Source organism: Oryx dammah, unplaced genomic scaffold (assembly GCF_014754425.2).
Source record: "Oryx dammah isolate SB20612 unplaced genomic scaffold, SCBI_Odam_1.1 HiC_scaffold_26, whole genome shotgun sequence".
Taxonomy (NCBI): Eukaryota; Metazoa; Chordata; class Mammalia; order Artiodactyla; family Bovidae; genus Oryx; species Oryx dammah.
Genome location: NW_024070210.1, coordinates 27,202,499 through 27,221,533, shown reverse-complemented (window position 1 = coordinate 27,221,533; position 19,035 = coordinate 27,202,499). Strand labels below are relative to the sequence as shown.

Sequence of the window (19,035 nt, the reverse complement as noted above, 5' to 3'; positions counted from 1 at the left end):
ATTATCTCTTTTTGTTTAATTTGTTTTTTAAATTTCTTCCAGATGATATTACACCTCTGTGACCTGATGCCAAGCATGAAGAATAAGATATGACAAAACACTCATCCATTCAAAAGAGTAATTGCTTTTTTGTGTGTGTGGTCACAATCTGGGATCCACCATGAAAAGCACAAATAGTCTCCCAAATTTCTTAAGACTGCAGAAAGTATGTCTGGCACCTTAAGAAAAAAAAAAAAAAAAAAGCATCTAAGATAGTAAATCAACTATAGGGTTTTAACTAATTTACTCCACTTGGCAATCATAGCAGGAATATATATGTATGACATGCCTAGGTGAGAGTTGAGAAAACACAGCCCTGAACGCTCTCCATATAACTAGGCGAAAGAGCATTACATATATATCTACAGCAACCTTGAGCTGCCAAAGCAGGACAGGGAAAGTTGCAAATGTATGTCAAAAATTCTGAAGCAGGGAAAAAAATAAACCCTTAGAATATCTCTAGGCCTTCTCTCCCTGCTACAGTTTTCTGCCCTTCAGAAAGTCAACTAGTAACCATAAGCACACTGCTACAAAGATGCAGTGGCTTCTGCCTCAGGTTAAAATGTACAAGGTCATATTTCTTCTCCATCATTCCCTCCCTCCTTACTAGCTGTTACCCAGCCTTGGAGAACAACCTAACTGAATGGAAAAACTGGCCTTAAGGTTCACTGTACTCACATTTCCTCGTTCTATTCATTTGAGAAAGTCTGGTCTTGAAAGAAGGCAGCCGGGGAAGGAGGATGGTGAAGGGCTGGTGTGGATAACTCAACACAGTACAAATGGGCTTAATGCTGGGAAAGAAGATGCAGGGGTGGTCCTCATCTGTCCTGGCACATGAGGGCAATTGGAAAACATGGCCTTCTCAGTGCAACAGAGCAAAACTGGCCTTCACACAAGCTTTTTCTCAGCTATTGCTCCTCCTACGACACCGTGAAACACCTACTGCAATTTGTTTTTGTCCTTCCAGGCTAAAGAAACGCATTCGTGGTTCTCATGAAGACAGGCATTCAAAGTCCCCAGGGTACCTAACTGCTGAAAATGAGGTATGTACTCTGTGACCTAATCACATCTAACTTATATTAACATGAAATAGTTCTGTTCTTGTTTGAGGCTCCAGAGGGAAGATCACAAACACTAATAAAAACTGTGCAACCCGGGAGGGGCCACCCTAAAGCATTATAATGCTTATTATTTTAATTCTTTTGGCATCCAATTATCAAGAGTAAGAAACATAAAAAGCATTCTCCAGCTTTCCAGTAATGTACTCTTAATCTGATTTCTTGGTGAATAAAGGCAGTCAAGGAATTCCCATGCTAATGAGCTCATGGATTAATGGATCTTTCTTTTACAACAAATGTTAGCTCAAAGTACCTGTAAGTGTGGCCACGATGCCTCAAGGGTAGGTTCATCTTCTTCTGGATCAAATTCATTGCTGTCACTAGGAGGAAGAGTTCTGAATATATTGCAAGATACCTAAAAATAAACAAGTAGCAGAGTTAGCTGGAATGGAATCACCTCCTTGGCAGCCTTACACAAGGTCTTTGCGGCCAGCCAAAAGGAACCCAGATGACAAGAACACCACCAAACTGGAAGGAGACCCAGCTTTGAGGCCAGGACCAGCTCCAAGAAAAGCTGGGAAATAGAGCAGTACCTTCCACCCTCTTGAACAGTATTCCTAGTGCTTACAATGCCATCTCCACCCCAGGCCCCTGTGATTTTATGCCTTCCATCAAAGCTTGTGATTCATTTACTTTCCAGTCAAGCAAGCTTCTCATTAATCAATTTACACTAAAATACAAATAACTGCTAATGGGCTTCATGTATTTCCCTTCAAGGGCTTATTCACAATTTGTGGGTTTACAGTCACACTAATGGTAAATTTCAGGCATTTACAGAAAGCAAATTGGAAAAAATGTTTCAGAACCTAGAGTCCTTACAATCATATCTAATCTGCTCTCAGCTGGTTTGTAAAATAGTAACAATGACCAGGGTAAGGTATCTGTGACACAAACTTCTATAAACCAGGTACTCCTTTACCATAGGAAATTTCCAAATTAAATCCTGGAGGCTCAAAGAATGGCCATGAGTTGACAACTGTTGAAAGTGGGCCATGAAGAGACAGGAGTTCATTATACTATTCTACTATTTCTGCACATAATCCAAGATTTCTATGGTAAAATGTTTATTTTTTTTAAATGCTGCTGCTACTATTTTGCAGTGACCTTCCCAGGGTTCCTTCCAATTTCTATTCTGTTTCTTGTTTTATTACTTACCCATCCTCTCCTAATGACTCAAATGCATCCTCAGATTTAAAAATTAAAACAGGGGTGGGGAGGGAATTCACTGGTGGTCCAACTGTTTGGACTCTGAGCTTTCACTACAGAGCACAAGGGTACAATAGTTGTTTGGGCAACTAAGATCTTGGAGCCTTAGGGCCAACAAACAAACAAACACAAAAGAAACAAAGCAGGGATGGGTAGATATTATACCAGAAGCCTTTGCTGAACTTTCTATATAATATAGAAAATACTAGACTATAATATGTTGTTCCAAAAGAGGGAAAAAGAAAGGCTCACATAATCTGAATGTGTTTACTCATTCAACAAATAATTGTTAAGTGCTCATTACGAACACACACTGTTCTGGGCACTGGGACAACAGAAGTGAATGAAGTAGATAAAAATCTGTGCCCTCAGGAGTTTATACTCTAGTTTAAAGTCACAGTTATCCCTATTTTCTAGATATGGTTGGACTTCCCTGGTGGCTCAGAGGGTAAAGTGTCTGCCTACAATGCGGGAGACCCGGGTTCAATCCCTGGGTCTGGAAGATCCCCTGGAGAAGGAAATGGCAACCCACTCCAGTATTCTGGCCTGGAAAATCCCAAGGACGGAAGAGCCTGGTAGGCTACAGTCCATGGGGTCACAAAGAATCGGATACGACTGAACGACTTTCTTCTTTCTTCTAGATATGGTTACTGAGCTCAGATGTGTAAGCTATAGAAAGACTTGATTTTACTCTAAGTGCAATGGGAAGCCATTAGCGGATCTTAAACAGAAAAAGGATACAGTTCAATTTTTACTTTTAAAACAATCCCTCTGGCAGCTACGTATAGAACAGACAGGAAGAGGGCAAGTTAGAAGCCTATGAAAGAGGCAAGACATGATGATGGCTAGCAGAGAAGACAGAAATAGACTGATTCAAATATATTCTGGAGGTAGTATTTGCTGCTGGCTGGGAAGTATGGGGTAAATGAAGACTAGAGAATGAGTCGTAGATGTAAGGTCATTTACCCAAGATGAAAACAACTGGGAAAGGAAACATTTCCTTTGTTTGCTGGCTTTAGTGGGGACTTCCAGAGATCCAGTTAGAAATGTGTTAAAAGAGCAATATCCAGGAGCCAGCCAGACACATGAACCTGTAACCTCAGAGGCAGACAGGTCAGGACTGGAGATCTATACAGACTCATCAGCACGTAAAGATACTTGAAACCATGGGATTAAGGGATCTTCTTGAAAGGAATAAATAGAAAGAAGGGAAAGGACCCTCAGATAGCCAACATTTAGAAACCAGACATGGGTGTGAGGGAGACAAGAAAGACAAATGGAAAGGAGTAGGAAGTAGGAGAAAAAAAAGATTTGAGTTTGAGGATCTTAAGGGCTAGGAGAAAAGAGTGTCTTAACGAAAAAAAGATGACCAAACAGCAAATGCTGCTTGAGGAGTACCAAGATCCTCCTCCAGAGCAGAATCTACTGGATTCAGAAGCCCTATAAAGTGTGTACTATCATTACCCTCAATTTGCCATTGAGGAAATAGAAGCAGGTGTTGAGAGCTGAGGTTATCGTTAGTAACCAGCAGTTATGACTGAACCCAAGCTGTCAGGCTCCACCCCAGTGTTCTAAAACAGTGGGTAGACCAATTCTTTTGCTCTTCTTTAGCTTAAATGACTGAAAAATGAAATTATCATTCTAGAATATTTTTGCAGTGACTAACTACAGCATGTATAGCACAGTTACTTTACTTTTGTCCCTTCTCATGATTATTAGAAATTATGTTTACAAAGAAACCAGTGACTTTTCAGATAATCAGCAATCAATGATTTCTCTTCCACCAGCCAAACCAGTGACTTTTCAGATAATCATCAATCAATGATTTCTCTTCAACCAGTCATACTGTGTAATCAAAAGAGCAAAAATCTTTTAATTACTCGCTCTCGAATCTTCATTCAACTACGCGTTTATTGCAGAAGCTGAGTTTTCCTCTCAGCTACGTCGTTGATATTTATTGTACTCTGTAACAAGTTTTATTTTCCTTCCCACAAAATGCAAAAGTAAAACAGAGAAGGAAGGACAACTACATTCCAATAAAAATTAATTTGTAAAAAGAAAGAGAAAAGAGAGAAAAGAAACACACTTTCTGTAGTTAAAAAAAAAAAAAAAACCTGGGTAAAAAGACACAGAAACTTCTGTTCCTCTGTATTCTTTGACATTCAAACTCTTTCACGGTGAGGAAATATTGGGCTGCAGCAAATATTTGTTTACATATTTGTCTCTTCCCACTAATTAGGAATATGCAATGTCATATTCACATTTGTTTTCTTGGCACATGAGTCTTCCAATAAATGTTCACAAAATAAAGTTTTGGATATATAATACAACTGTATGTTTTTGCTTTAACCAAATTTCAATTTAAATTTTTGAGTGATTTAAATAAGCCTAGGTTATTTAACCTAAGATGTTTAGCTTTGCACAGTGTTCTAAGCCTCTCTTTTGGTCAAAGCTTCATCTCTCAATTATTGTCACATCAAAACAATGCTGAATTGTGTAAGCAATCCAAACAGCAAAGAGTTCTAAAGGCATGTACGTGTCACTTAGCCACACAATGCCACTTCTTTAGATCTGCCTTCCTTACAATGCTTTACTTAGTACTCCTAAACATTCACCACGAGTAATGAGGACACAAGGATCTATTGGGCTGGACAATTAATAGCCAACTCAACTAATTAAGTAGCTGTCTAGAACAAATGGAAAGAATGTCAAAGCAAATCAAGTCAGCCCTTCACTCTGCCTGGCACATCATAGTTGCTTAATAAAAATGTCATGACTGAATAAACCATTGTTCCCGTCCTTGAGAATCTATCCTAAGAAACTAATCTAACACAAGACTGAAAAAACTATTTAAAGTAGTTATTTGCAACATTCTCCAAAAAGTGTAAAAATGGAAATAACCTTTAAGTCCAACATTAGAGAAGCACATCAATTCAGTAGAACACTGTACAGGATTAAAGATAATCACTATATTGAAGCACAAAGAGATGTCAGAAATACAGACCTAGGGGGAAAGACGATGTGACCATAATGAAAGTGAAAGTCACTCAGTCGTGTTTTATTCTTTGCAACCCCATAGACTATACAGTCCATGGAATTCTCCAGACCAGAATACTGGAGTGGGTAGCCTATCTCTTCTCCAGCGGATCTTCCCGACCTAGGAATTGAACCGGGGTCTCCTGCATTACAGGTGGATTCTTTGCCAACTGAGCTATAATGCTGTCAGCTATAACTATACAGATAAGAGCAGATACGGATAACTCAGATGGTACTAATAGTAAAGACTCTGTCTGCCAATGCAGGAGGTACAAGAGACATAGGTTCCATTTCTGGACCAGGAAGATTGCCTGGAGGAGGAAGGGCAACCCACTCCAGTATTCTTGCCTGGAGAATCTCGTGGACAAAGGAGCCTGGCAGGCTACAGTCCATGGGGTCAAAAAGAGTCGGAAACGACTGATCACACAGCACAACAACTAAAAGGAAGTTAAGAAAAGCTGTATTAAAGCAAGAGGAATATGGATGAAACTCAGTAGCTGCTGTTCATCCTCTTGGGATACACCAAGTAAGTTCTAAATGCATAAAAAGCCCAAGTGAGAGACATGTGATATGTGCATTATGCCTTTAATTTCAAGATAAAAACAAGCTCTTGAATTTGAAAAAGATTATGATTGTCAGCAGAGTTAAAAATCAGAGCCTCTCACAATGTCTAGGATCTACCTCATGAATGAATGGTTGAAGGACTGAATGAATGGAGCAGGTGAACTATACAGCTGAGCTGCAAAATCATGAGTTTAAAACTGGGCCATCCTTGGATGAAAGTGAGGAGGACAGTTCTCTAAATTCCTGAAGTCTTAGCCAGCACTGTGTATGTGTGAGTCCAACTTGGGAAAAGACCCAGTTGCCTTCATCATATTTCCAAAAGACTTTCAGACTTTAAAATGGTTAAAAACTACTGTTCAAAATAATAAATATGCTTCCATTAAATCTTCCTATATCATGGCAGTAACTTCTGATTTACAGGCCAGGTTTTAAAAGGATTATTAAGTAGGTAACAATTAAATAGGTACCTAACAGAAGCTTTGTCAACAAAGGTCCATCTAGTCAAGGCTATGGGTTTTCCAGTAGTCATGTATGGATGTGAGAGTTGGACTATAAAGAAAGCTGAGCACCGAAGAATTGATGCTTTTGAACTGTGGGGTTGGAGAAGACTCTTGGGAGTCCCTTGGAAAGCAAGGAAATCCAACCAGTCCATCCTAAAGATCAGACCTGAGTGTTCACTGGAAGGATGGATGTTGAAGCTGAAACTCCAATTACTTTGGCCACCTGATGCGAAGAGCTGACTCATTTGAAAAGACCCTGATGCTGGGAAAGATTGAGGACAGGAGGAGAAGGAGACGACAGAGGATGAGATGGTTGGATGGCATCACTGACTCAATGGACATGAGTTTGGGTGAACTCTGGAAGTTGGTGATGGACAGGGAGGCCTGGTGTGCTGTGGTTCGTAGGCCCACAAAGAGTTGGACATGACTGAGCGACTGAACTGAACTGAACAGAAGCAGAAGATATTAAGAAGAGGTGGCAAGAATACACAGAAGAACTAACAAAAAAGATCTTCATGACCCAGATAATCATGATGGTATGATCACTCACCTAGTGCCAGACATCCTGGAATGCAAAGTCAACTGGGCCTTAGGAAGCATCACTATGAACAAAGCTAGTAGAGGTGATGGAATTCCAGTTGAGCTATTTCAAATCCTAAAAGATGATGCTGTGAAAGTACTGCACTCAATATGCCAGCAAATTTGGAAAACTCGGCAGTGGCCACAGGACTGGAAAAGGTCAGTTTTCATCCCAATCCCAAAGAAAGGCAATGCCAAAGAATGCTCAAACTACTATACAATTGCACTCATCTCACACACTAGTAAAGTAATGCTCAAAATCCTCCAAACCAGGCTTCAATAGGACATGAACTGTGAACTTCCAGATGTTCAAGCTGGTTTTAGAAAAGGCAGAGGAACCAGAGATCAAATTGCCAACACCCACTGGATCATCGAAAAAGCAAGAGAGTTCCAAAAAACCATCTACCTCTGCTTTATTGACGATGCCAAAGCCTTTGACTGTGTGGATCACAACAAACTGGAAAATTCTTCAAGAGATGGGAATACCAGACCACCTGACCTGCCTCTTGAGAAACCTATATGCAGGTCAGGAAGCAACAGTTAAAACCAGACATGGAACAACAGACTGGTTCCAAATCAAGAAAGCAATATGTCAAGGCTGTATACTGTCACCCTGTTTATTTAACTTCTATGCAGAGTACATCATGAGAAACAATGGCTAGGTGAAGCAAAAACTGGAATTGAGACTGCCAGGAGAAATATTAATAACCTCAGATATGCAGATGACACCACCCTTATGGCAGAAAGCAAAGAACTAAAGAGCCTCTTGATGAAAGTGAAAGAGGACTCAACATTCAGAAAACAAAGATCACGGCATCTGGTTCCATCACTTCATGGCAAATAGATGGGGAAACAGTGGAAACAGTGTCAGACTTTATTTTTGGGGGCTCCAAAATCACTGCAGATGGTGACTGCAGCCATGAAATTAAAGATCTTCATGGAAGATCTTCTTCTTCTTGGAAGGAAAGTTATGACCAACCTATACAGCATATTAAAAAGGAGAGACATTACTTGGCCAACAAAGGTCTGTCTAGTCATAACTATGGTTTTTCCAGTAGTCATGTATGGATGTGAAAGTTGGACCATAAAGAAAGCTGAGTGCCAAAGAACTGATGCTTTTGAACGTGGTGTTGGAGAAGACTCTTGAGAGTCCCTTGGACTGCAAGGAGATCCAACCACTCCATCCTAAAGAAAATCCGTCCTGAATGTTCATTGGAAGAACTTATGTTGAAGCTGAAACTCCCATACTTTGGCCACCTGATGAGAAGAGCTGACTCATCTGAAAAGACCCTGATGCTGGGAAAGATTAAAGAGGGGAGCAGAAGGCGACGACAGAGGATGAGATGGTTGGATGGCATCACCGACTCAATGGACATGAGTTTGAGTAAACTCCAAGAGTTGGTGACCAACAGGGAGGCATGGCATGCTGCGGGTCCATGGGCGTCACAAAGAGTCGGACACGACTGAGCGACTGAACTGAACTGGCCATTGCATGCTTATGCAAATGTATCATGACCGCAAGTAGCCACCAGCATCACTCCTCACTGCATAGAAATTTTTAAAGCATCTATGTAGCTAGATTAAAATGCATCCAGATATTTACAAAGTGACAAACTGTCACTATTAATACATTTAAATGTATGAGGTTCTAGCCCTAAGCCTTATGTTTTATTTCTTTCATAATGAATTACCAGAAATGAACAAAAGTTTTTAAAGTATACTACCTCTATTTTATTTTAATCTATACTGGGGTCAATGCAATAAAAAAATTAAGAAAAAAGTGTCTTTGAAGTAAGTCTAATTCATTTTCATTTCAACAATCTTAAAATAAACACTGAAAGTTGGACCAAACTAAAGCTTGAAGGCACTGGCCTGGTCTCTAGAAAGCAGTGATAAGGAGAGAAAGCAAAGCTGGGGGAATGGGAGAAACAGGTATTAAATCTGGATATTAAAACTTCTCCTCAAAGACAGAAAACCTAGGGTAGGTGATTCCACTGAGATGCTTTTAGAGTCAGATCTTGTTAGAGACTAGTAAGGTGATAGAATTCCAGCTGAGCTATTTAAAGTCCTAAAAGATGATGCTGTTAAAGTGCTGCACTCAACATGCTACAAATTTGGAAACTCACCAGTGGCCACAGGACTGGAAAAGGTCAGTTTTCATTCCAATTCCAAAGGGTAGTGCCAAAGAATGTTCAAACTCCCAGACAATTGCACTCTTTTCTCATGATAGCAAAGTTAGATTCAAAATTCTTCAAGCTAGGCTTCAGCAGTACATGAACCGAGAACTTCCAGATGTACAAGCTGGGTTTAGAAAAGGCAGAAGAACCAGAGATCAAATTGCCAACATTTGCTGGTTCATAGAGAAAGCAAGGGAATTCCAGAAAAACATCTACTTCTGCTTCATTGACTATGCTAAAGCCTTTGACTGTGTGGATCACAACAAACTGTGGAAAATTCTTAAAAAGATGGGAATACAAGACCATCTCATCTGTCTCTTGAGAAACCTGTATGCAGGTCAAGAAGCAACACTTAGAAACTTACATGGAACAGATAAGTGGTTCAAAATGGGCAAAGGAACACAACAAAGCTGTACATTGTCACTTTGTTTATTTAACTTAACACACAGAGTACGTCATGTGAAATAGGAGAAATATCAATAACCTCAGATGTGCAGATGATACCACTCAAAAGAGCAAAAAGTAAAGAGGAATTAAGGAGCCTCTTGATGAAGGTGAAAAGAGGAGAGTGAGAAAGCTGGTTCAAAACTCAACATTAGAAAAACTAAGATCATGGCATCCAGTCTCATTACTTCATGGCAAACAGATGGGGGAAAAGTACAAGCAGTGACAGACTTTATTTTCTTGGGTTCCAAAATCACTGCAGACAGTAACTACAGCCACGAAATTAAAAGATGATTGCTCCTTGGAAGGAAAGCAATGGCAAACCTAGACAGTGTATTAAAAAAGCAGAGACATCACTTTGCCAGCAAAGGTCTGTATAGTAAAAGAAGCTACAGCTTTTCCAGTAGTCATAAACAGATGTGAGAGCTGGACCATCAAGAAGGCTGAGCTTAGAAGAATTGATGCCTTCAAACCATGGTGTTGGAAAAGACCTCTGAGAGTCACATGAACTGCAAGGAGATCAAACCAGTCAGTACTAAAGGAAATCAACCCTGAATATTCATTGGAAAGACTGATGCTGAAGCTGAGGCTCCAATACTTTGGCTATCTGATACAAAGAGCCGGAAAAGACCCTGATGCTGGGAATGACTGAAAGCAAAAGGAGAAGAGGGCAGCAGAGGATGAAAGACTGGATAGCATCCCTGACTCAATGGACATGAGTTTGAGTAAATTCCAGGAGAAAGTGGAGGACACAGAAGCCAGGCGTGCTTAGTCCATAGGTTCGCAAATAGTCGGACATGACTGAGCAACGTAACAGCAACAAAAAAATCCAGTTCCACTGTAAGAAATCAGAAAAGTGAGGTCCTAAGAGTTTGCGAGTTTTTCAAGGTAAAAGTGCCATGATCTGTCAGAGGGTTCTTGGGGTTCTTTGTTTGACACCTCACCTCTACCACCACCCCTGAGGACCATGTATGGACCTGCTTTCTTTATCTCTCTCTCTTTCTTCCCTGATTCCCCTCACCAGTTTTTGTTTGTTTACCATTTTTATTACTCTGTTTTCCCATCATCCCCTTCTTAGGTTTCTGGTCTGCCAGTGGCACTCAATGACATGCACAGACACTCTTTTTCTGAGAGCGTTCAGACTCAAGCTGATGCCCTTACCCGGCACTAACACAGAAATAAAGCAAGCTCTGCATCCCTGATGTCTGGTTCACAGCCCCATCATCAAACACCTGGATGACTGCAAGTTTCCTCTCTGGTGTTCCTGCTCCTCACATCCCTTCTCACCTTACCCAGTTAGCTTCTGAGTCCCTCTAGGGCTCTTTCCTAATTTCTGAAAGCATGGACGTGTGTGTGGTAAGTCGCTCAGTGGTGTCCAATTCATTATGACCCTATGGCTACAGCCCACCAGGCTCCTCTGTCCATGGCATCCCCAGGCAAGAATGCTGGAGTGGGTTGCCATTCCCTTCACCAGACCATCTTCCTGACCCAGGGACTGAACCGGGGTCTCCTGCTTTGCAGGCAGATTCTTTACCACTGAGCCACCTGGGAATCCCTAATTTCTGAATGCCTAGAACCTAATATAGAAAAAAAGGAAATAAATAGGGTTTCCAGATAAAATACAGGTTACTAGTTAAGTCTGAGTTTCACATAAACAGTTTTTTGGTCAAATATATCCCACACACTACATGGGGACTAAAAAAGGTTATTCACTGTTTATCTGAAATTCAAATTGAAGTAGGTGCCCTGTATTTTTATTTCCTAAATCCAACAACCCTAAAGTAATACTAATGTCAGTTAAGAATCTCTACCAGTTACAACTCAGTAGCAACTCAAAACTGGCACTGTAACATACTGGGGAAGAGGATGAAAGCGGGAGATGCTAGGCAAGGCCTAGGATCCGACAGCAGCTTGCTTTGAGGGACTAGCTGCTCTCTTATTTTTTCAGTTCTTTGGTTTCTTGCTGATTGCTGTTAACTTCGGTATAAAGAAATAAAGTTAGAAGTCTTGACCGAATGTGAAAGAGAAGACTAAAAAGTTTCTAAGTACATAGCCCATCTAGCAAAAGAAGTGTTTAGGCATATTTTCATCAGTTTTTGACTAAACAACTTATTTCATTTTAACCTGCAATATTAAAATACAACTACTAGCATTTTAAATAATTTATTAAATTACTGCAGGAAAACTCAATATCCTCAATCTCTTTCTCTCCATAGAAACTACTAACTTTACACCATGGTTTTTGTTGACATCTTGCTATTGTTATTACTTAGGGAAAATAACTAGCCTAGCATAAGAGAACAGAATGTGGAAGCACCTAGTAACTACTCACTAAATATCTCCCAGTATTAATAATGAACAAAACAGAAGGTAAGGATAATACAGTTGAGTACTGCTTAAAAAAAAAACAACACACAACTATTTAACTTGAACGAATATTAAAAAGTACTTTTTAAAGGTATTAAAGGAATACTTTTTATTTCCTTTGGTTATATATTTGTTAGCACTATTAATATTTAAGGCCTGGGAAAACCAGGCATATAATGTGATCAGGGACACTTCTACTACAGTATAACAAGGTAACTTAAATTATCTTCCCTGTGCTTTAAAATAATACTTTCTAGATGATTAAGTGTCATCTTTCTTCGATAAAAGCAGGTAAGCTAATTAACATCAGAAAGGTTTCTCCCCCTTTCATCTGTGAAACTGTAGTTTCAAATACTTATGCAATACTAGCTGTAAATACAATAAGTGACATCATAACTATAAAATAAATTTTCTTGGAATTACATGTAAGAAGTAAGTTTTCTAACAAAAAAGAGCTATATGAATGATATTAAGCAGAGAACATTCAAGCAAAATTCAAAATGCCATTACTCCTCTAGCACTCCTCTAGCAAAATTTGTGTCAAGACCTCATGCAAGTAACAATTTTAATAATATCCCTGAGGTTTTTCATCCAGTTCTTCATTTATCATTCCAAAATCTATCATGTATTAAAAAGAAACAAATGATTTAATCGAGTATTTATAAGCAGAGGCAGGACCCAGGAAACTCAATGTTGAAACTAGATCATCATGCATTATTCTCATAGTATTCTGTGGTAGCCCAAAAGATACATCTAAACAGATATACTAAAACTAAATTTCGAAAGAAAATTCATAGTAGTTCATCAACGTCTGCCATAGATGCAATTTTTAAAAATAATCACATCCAAAATATAAATGTAAACTGAAATAAAACTTACTTAAAATCTATAAATCAGACATTTGAACAGAGAAGACTGATTTCCAAACATACTAGAATTTGTATTAAACATTCAAACTGTAAGAAATGAAATTCTAACAGAATTTGCTTAGGCACACCTTGCTATGCTATATAATTTTTGTAACATAAAAGTAACAACATATACATATATAATGTCAAGTTACTCTTGGTAACACCAAATTTAAGAACTCTAAGTGATCCCAATTATAAAGAACCTTCCAAACCTGACTCTCAGCCCCTTTTAATTACAGATAAATAAAAACAAAGGGGAAAATCCCAAAGCATTTGTAATTATGCTCAAGGAAATTGCAGAAGATAAACTATCTAATTTTAACTGATGCTCTGATTAGGAAACAAATGGCAACATTTTAAACTTTCAATTAGCACTTAATTTAATTCACTGGCAATCCCCTCAATCAATGTTTTGAAAGACAAACTATGTCTTTTAATTATAATAAATCTCCTGCAGTCTCCACTTCAGACTAGGTACAAATTTTCTTTTTAAACCTCACTGTCTCCATGAATGGACAAGGCTATTTAAAACTTACATCTAACTCATGGAATCATTAAAGTATCTTATTCTAACATAAAGACAAGTCCTTAGCACTAATTCTAAAGAGGAGAAATTTAATTAAATCAGTATAACAACTTCTTAGATTATGAGCCATCCACTACAGGTGTCATTTTCTTCTCTAATATATTAAATATGATAAGTGTCAATGAAATTAGAAGTTTCAGACAAGCATTTCCACAACTTATCATTCCAGACATGCTCACCAGAATATGATTCCTTGAACCAAAACCACCTCCATGCAGGTCACAAGCACAGGTCTTGGCAATACAATAAGGACTGAAATACTGTGATACATAGGTGTGTCAAGCTACGCCAGTAAGGTTGTTCACATTTTTATCATAAAATCATCTTTGTGGACAAAGCTCTATACCTTTCAGAACACATTCACCAAACCAGAACCAAGACAGAGAGCATTGTTTCCATGTGACTAAGAAATATGCCCATGAGACAGTTGTGCAGTTTGTTTTACAAAATCCAGAAATCTAAAAGAGGATTTAAAAGATTTCTAAAGTCAACGATTACAACCTAATTATTGTTACCCATTCACCATCATATTTTAAATCTGTATTAATAGGGCTTTCTAGGACATAGCAGCTATTCTATTAAAACTGATTTCTGAAATGAGGCAGAAAGAACATTTTTAAATGATAAAAAAATTTAAGAAAAAGCTTAGCAATCAGTTGAAGAAAGGGAGTAACAAATAACAAAACAAACAACAAAAGGAAGCTTAAAAACTTATATTGCCCAATTAGAGTTTTTAAATACATAGCCAAATTCAAAAGATTAGAGTAATAGAAATCTTAGGCATTTTCCTAACTCACAAGGATACCAACATTTTTACTTATATCAATATTTCCTTAATCAAGTTTTCCTTTCAAAATCTACTAGGTACACACACTATTCAGATTACACAGACTAGGGGAACAAAAACCAACCTGTTTTCACTGATGTTATTACTGCTCCTAGTGGTGATGGCAGTAGTTGATAACTGTTATGATCAACAGATATAACTGGATTTTTCTGAAAATAATTTGCCCCTTTAGACGATCGGTTTCTAGAAGGATCAGAGCACTGACAATTGTATAGGAAGAAAGGAATCTGTCCATGAGAGATCAAGGACAGTCAACAAAACTTGAATACAGATCAAATACAAGTACCAGGTACAGTTTTGAGGAATAACATCAACACTTAGCTACAAGGAGACAAAAGGGAGAAAGTGTGTGAAGGACAGGCCGTTGCTTTTTTGCTCCACTCTGTCTGACCCATGCTCATCAGAAGACCGCAAAGACCAGTGGCAGGAAAAGAGACTTGGAGGGTAGTGGGGTGCAAGGGAAAGAGGAAGATATCTGAGCTGAACCCCTCCATGTACATTTACATAAAGTTCAAAATCTTGGAAAACTAACCAGAAGAGAGGATTTAAACCCACAAAATTGTCTGCTCTTACTCAGCATCGCACCCAGTCGTATTAAAATGGGAGACCTGTATGAGAGGATGGCACTGGGCAGTGGGCTTCTTCCTCTACACTGAGACTGGCTGGGCTACTTCCTTACCACAGCCATCCTTTCATCCGCCCAGGAACGCTCCTTTTATTGGTGTCTTTGGATCTTTTCTCTCGGGCTTATCTAAGTCTCCAGAGAAGAAGCATCTACCTCCAGAATAGTGGCATAAAGGAACTGGGAGCTGAGTGGGGAAGAAGGTTAAGGATCTTTTCACTCACACTTCCCTGCTTTCAGAAAGGTACTGCTGCTCGGAACCAATGTCCCTGAGTTCGGATTCCCTCCAGTTTAGCCTCTCCAGAGTCTTCTGCTGCGGGCTGGGAGGAGCAGTCATCTGGCTGCCTGGTTTGGGAGAAGCAGTTCCAGCTATATCTTACACAGACTGTTCACCAAGTCTGTTTTCACCCCAAGCACCCTTACTTTGAAAAGTACCTTTCTGCACCTTCTGGAGTTAATGCAGTGTGAGCTGGCAATTTCCAAACTATCGTTGCTATGGACCAGAATTCAGCTTTCTCTAATCAGCCTTGGTAGTGATCACCAGGTCATTTGTTTTATGGTTTCCAAAATGTTGATTCTGAGATCTCTCCGTTTCACTTTTTTCCTGTGGGTTTTATTTCCTTTTAGTAATTTCTGTGTGGTTTCAGAGATAAAGGAAGTAGACATGTGTTCAGTTCAGTCACTCAGTCGTGTCTGACTCTTTGAGACCCCATTAATTGCAGCACACCAGGCCTCCCTGTCCATCACCAACTCCCGGAGTTCACTCAAACTCATGTCCATCTAGTTGGTGATGCCATCCAGCCATCTCATCCTCTGTCGTCCCCTTCTCCTCCTGCCCACAATCCCTCCCAGCATCACGGTCTTTTCCAATGAGTCAACTCTTCACATGAGGTGGCCGAAGTATTGGTTTCAGCTTCTGCATCAGTCCTTGCAAAGAAGACCCAGGACTGATCTCCTTTAGAATGGACTGGTTAGATCTCCTTGCAGTCCAAGGGACTCTCAAGAGTCTTCTCCAACACCACAGTTCAAAAGCATCAATTCTTCAGCGCTCAGCCTTCTTCACAGCCCAACTCTCACATCCATACATGACCACTGGAAAAACCATAGCCTTGACTAGATGGACCTTTGTTGGCAAAGTCATGTCTCTGCTTTTCAATATGCTATCTAGGTTGGTCATAACTTTTCTTCCAAGGAGTAAGCATCTTTTAATTTCATGGCTGCAATCACCATCTGCAGTGATTGCAGAATAAAAAAAATAAAAGTCTGACACTGTTTCCACTGTTTCCCCATCTATTTCCCATGAAGTGATGGGACCAGATGCCATGATCTTAGTTTCTGAATGTTGAGCTTTAAGCCAACTTTTTTACTCTCCTCTTTCACTTTCATCAAGAGGCTCTTTAGATCCTCTTCACTTTCTGCCATAAGAGTGGTGTCATCTGCATATCTGAAGTGATTGATATTTCTCCCGGCAATCTTGATTCCAGCTTGTGCTTCTTCCAGCCCAGTGTTTCTCATGATGTACTCTGCATATGGGCATATGTTCAATTCCTGCTATTTACTCAAAAGTTAGCCATCATTTCCTACAAAATTATTTCTTCCATTCTTCAATAACTTCTGCAAATTCAAGCAATTTTCTTAGGCTAATACATCAACCCTCCATTAGTGGGAAAGAATCCAGTAGAAGGTTAAGAAAATTAAATGGCACCTGCTCTGACCTCAGCCAAAGAAAAGTGAGAGACCCCCCACATCAAGTCTGCTTTCTCAGAATTAGCACCAATCACAGTAAAAGGTCTCAGTGTGAAGCAGAACAGAAAGCAAAGTACATTCTGGGTCTTGGAATATTAAATAGAGAAGTCAATGAATGCCTCAAAGTCATCAATTTCACCCAAGGAACAAGTACACACATCTCAAGAGACAGATCATCACTAAATCTCAAGGTGGAGCAAAGCTGAATCCTCAGCAGGAAGTTCCCGTCTCAGTTTTCTGTCACCTTTTCTCTATGATTTCTGTTTCCAAGGCACTAGGTTGTCCTTAACTCCATTATTCCCAACTGTATACAAAGCAGTTCTCAGTAGATCTCAAATTCGCTCCAGTCAAAACCAATCACATCCTCTACTTCCCCATAAAAGAGAAATCTCCTTTCACCTTCCTCATTCTAACTCTTGAGAATTTTAACTCTTCCTCTTTGTTATCTGCCTTTATGCAACTTATCGAGAAGTCATTTTAGTTATTCCTTCATAATGTCTCTTAGAGTTAATGGTGGTGTTACTTCTCATAGTGGAAATTTGCAAGCAGTTTAAAGGTCTTCCACATGGGAAAACAGCTAAGTAAACAATGGTATATCTACAAGATGGAGTATGAGGCAGACATTAGACTGATGTTTTTAAAAGATATTTAACTACATGAAAGCATGTTTGCATCATAATTCTAAAGAAAAATTTTAATAGAAATTATATATAGAGTAAGATTTAACAAGGGAAAACATGAGAGGAAACAGGAAATTTTCCTTAGTGACAGCAATGTTCTAGATTTGGGGTTATGGTTACTGAGTAAATAGAATTGTTAAATTCCCTGAACATTCACTGCCTAAGCTCTATTCTTAAAATTATATTCCATATATCTTAAAAAAATTTTTTTAACTTAGGGGAAAAATCTCATTTTAAAAAAACTGATAGAAGGAAGCTGGCCAAAATGTGGGCAATGATTGAATTTAAATAATGAAACTATACATCATTTTTCCCTCTGGTTTCTGAACTTTCTTTGATGAGCACAGAAAAAAAATAGAGAAGATGGGGAGTTTCTTTACATACTCTTCTCTAGTTCCTCTTCCTTTGCCACCATCGGACAGGACTGGGACAACAGTCCTCTGCCATTGGCCATCGTGGGCTGAATCGGCCCACTGAAAAGCCACACAAAGGAGCTGGCAGGAAGCTCTCCTTGTGGGGTAGGAGAAAGAAAAATTAGTATATCATTTACATTTCACCTCCTATTCAAAAACCTTAGTAACTTCCTGCTTGCTATCCATGAGACTAAGCCTACTCTCCTCTACTTAGCCTGCCAAGACCTCTGGAATCTAGAGCCATCCCTGCGGCTCCATCTCATTTCCCACAAATTCCAGCCATGCACCCTCCACTCCCATTAGGCTTCTATTTCAACACTAGACTTTGCTCAAAGAGGCAACTTTTTACCTGCTGACATGCTGACAATAATGTCAAATTTATTCTCTCTAGAGTCTATTATCCCCACACAAACCATCACAGGGAAATATTTCCCACAGAGAGACAACTATATTGCACCATCTCCAAAATTGGAAATGTAGCAGCGAATCCAAAAGTGAAGATTGTTGATATTAAATCTTGAAATCCAAAAATAGAGGTGTAAACACTGCAATAGTCATGGTGCTTGCTGTGTATAAATACAGAGCAGGCTGTCTTGCTGTTGGCAGTCGAACACTCACACCCCACACTCAGGCTCGCCCTGTGACACCAGGTTTTCACTATGTTTCATTATGCACGGACTGCAGGTCCTAACATCCTAGAAAGGTACTAAAACTGCTAAGTTAAGTGATTCCAGTAAGAATCACAGTGCCCAAGTTGACAAAACAATAACAACACGGGGCTTTTTTTAGAACACATATAGTCCTTTTAACATCTGCTTTCAACGATTTACTTTCAAAATCGGCCAGTGCTAAAGGAATAATTAAACCTCTTGAATTTTGAATTAAAAAAAACACACAAAACACTGGAGGCTCCTAAGGGGGCATTTCTGGCTACTGAGTCTGTGTTCTTACATAAAATTACTGAAGATAAACAGGAAACTGCCCAAACTGTCACTGCCCCTTACTCTGTGTCTGTGTGTAATTCTCTTGTCTCTGTGACCCTTCATTAGTAAAATAAAGCCCTGAGCTAGAGGGTGAGCAGTGAAAACAAAAACACACCTGACCTACCTCTGACCAGAGATGAACATCACTCTTTACCAGATACTACTCTCCATAATAAACTGAGTATGATACCCCACTCCAGCCAGCGCCCCCCTCACC

General features: G+C 39.4%; 1 protein-coding gene across 2 annotated transcripts in view; it reads right to left on the bottom strand.

Moving 5' to 3' along the window:
* PPP2R5E (protein phosphatase 2 regulatory subunit B'epsilon) overlaps positions 1-19,035 on the bottom strand; it is a 156,172-nt gene that overhangs the window by 41,900 nt on the left and 95,237 nt on the right. For both annotated transcript variants that reach the window (XM_040226306.1, XM_040226307.1), the window contains exon 4: positions 1,411-1,512. In XM_040226306.1, the coding sequence (XP_040082240.1) occupies positions 1,411-1,512 (102 nt within the window). The remainder of the gene's footprint in view (positions 1-1,410; positions 1,513-19,035) is intronic.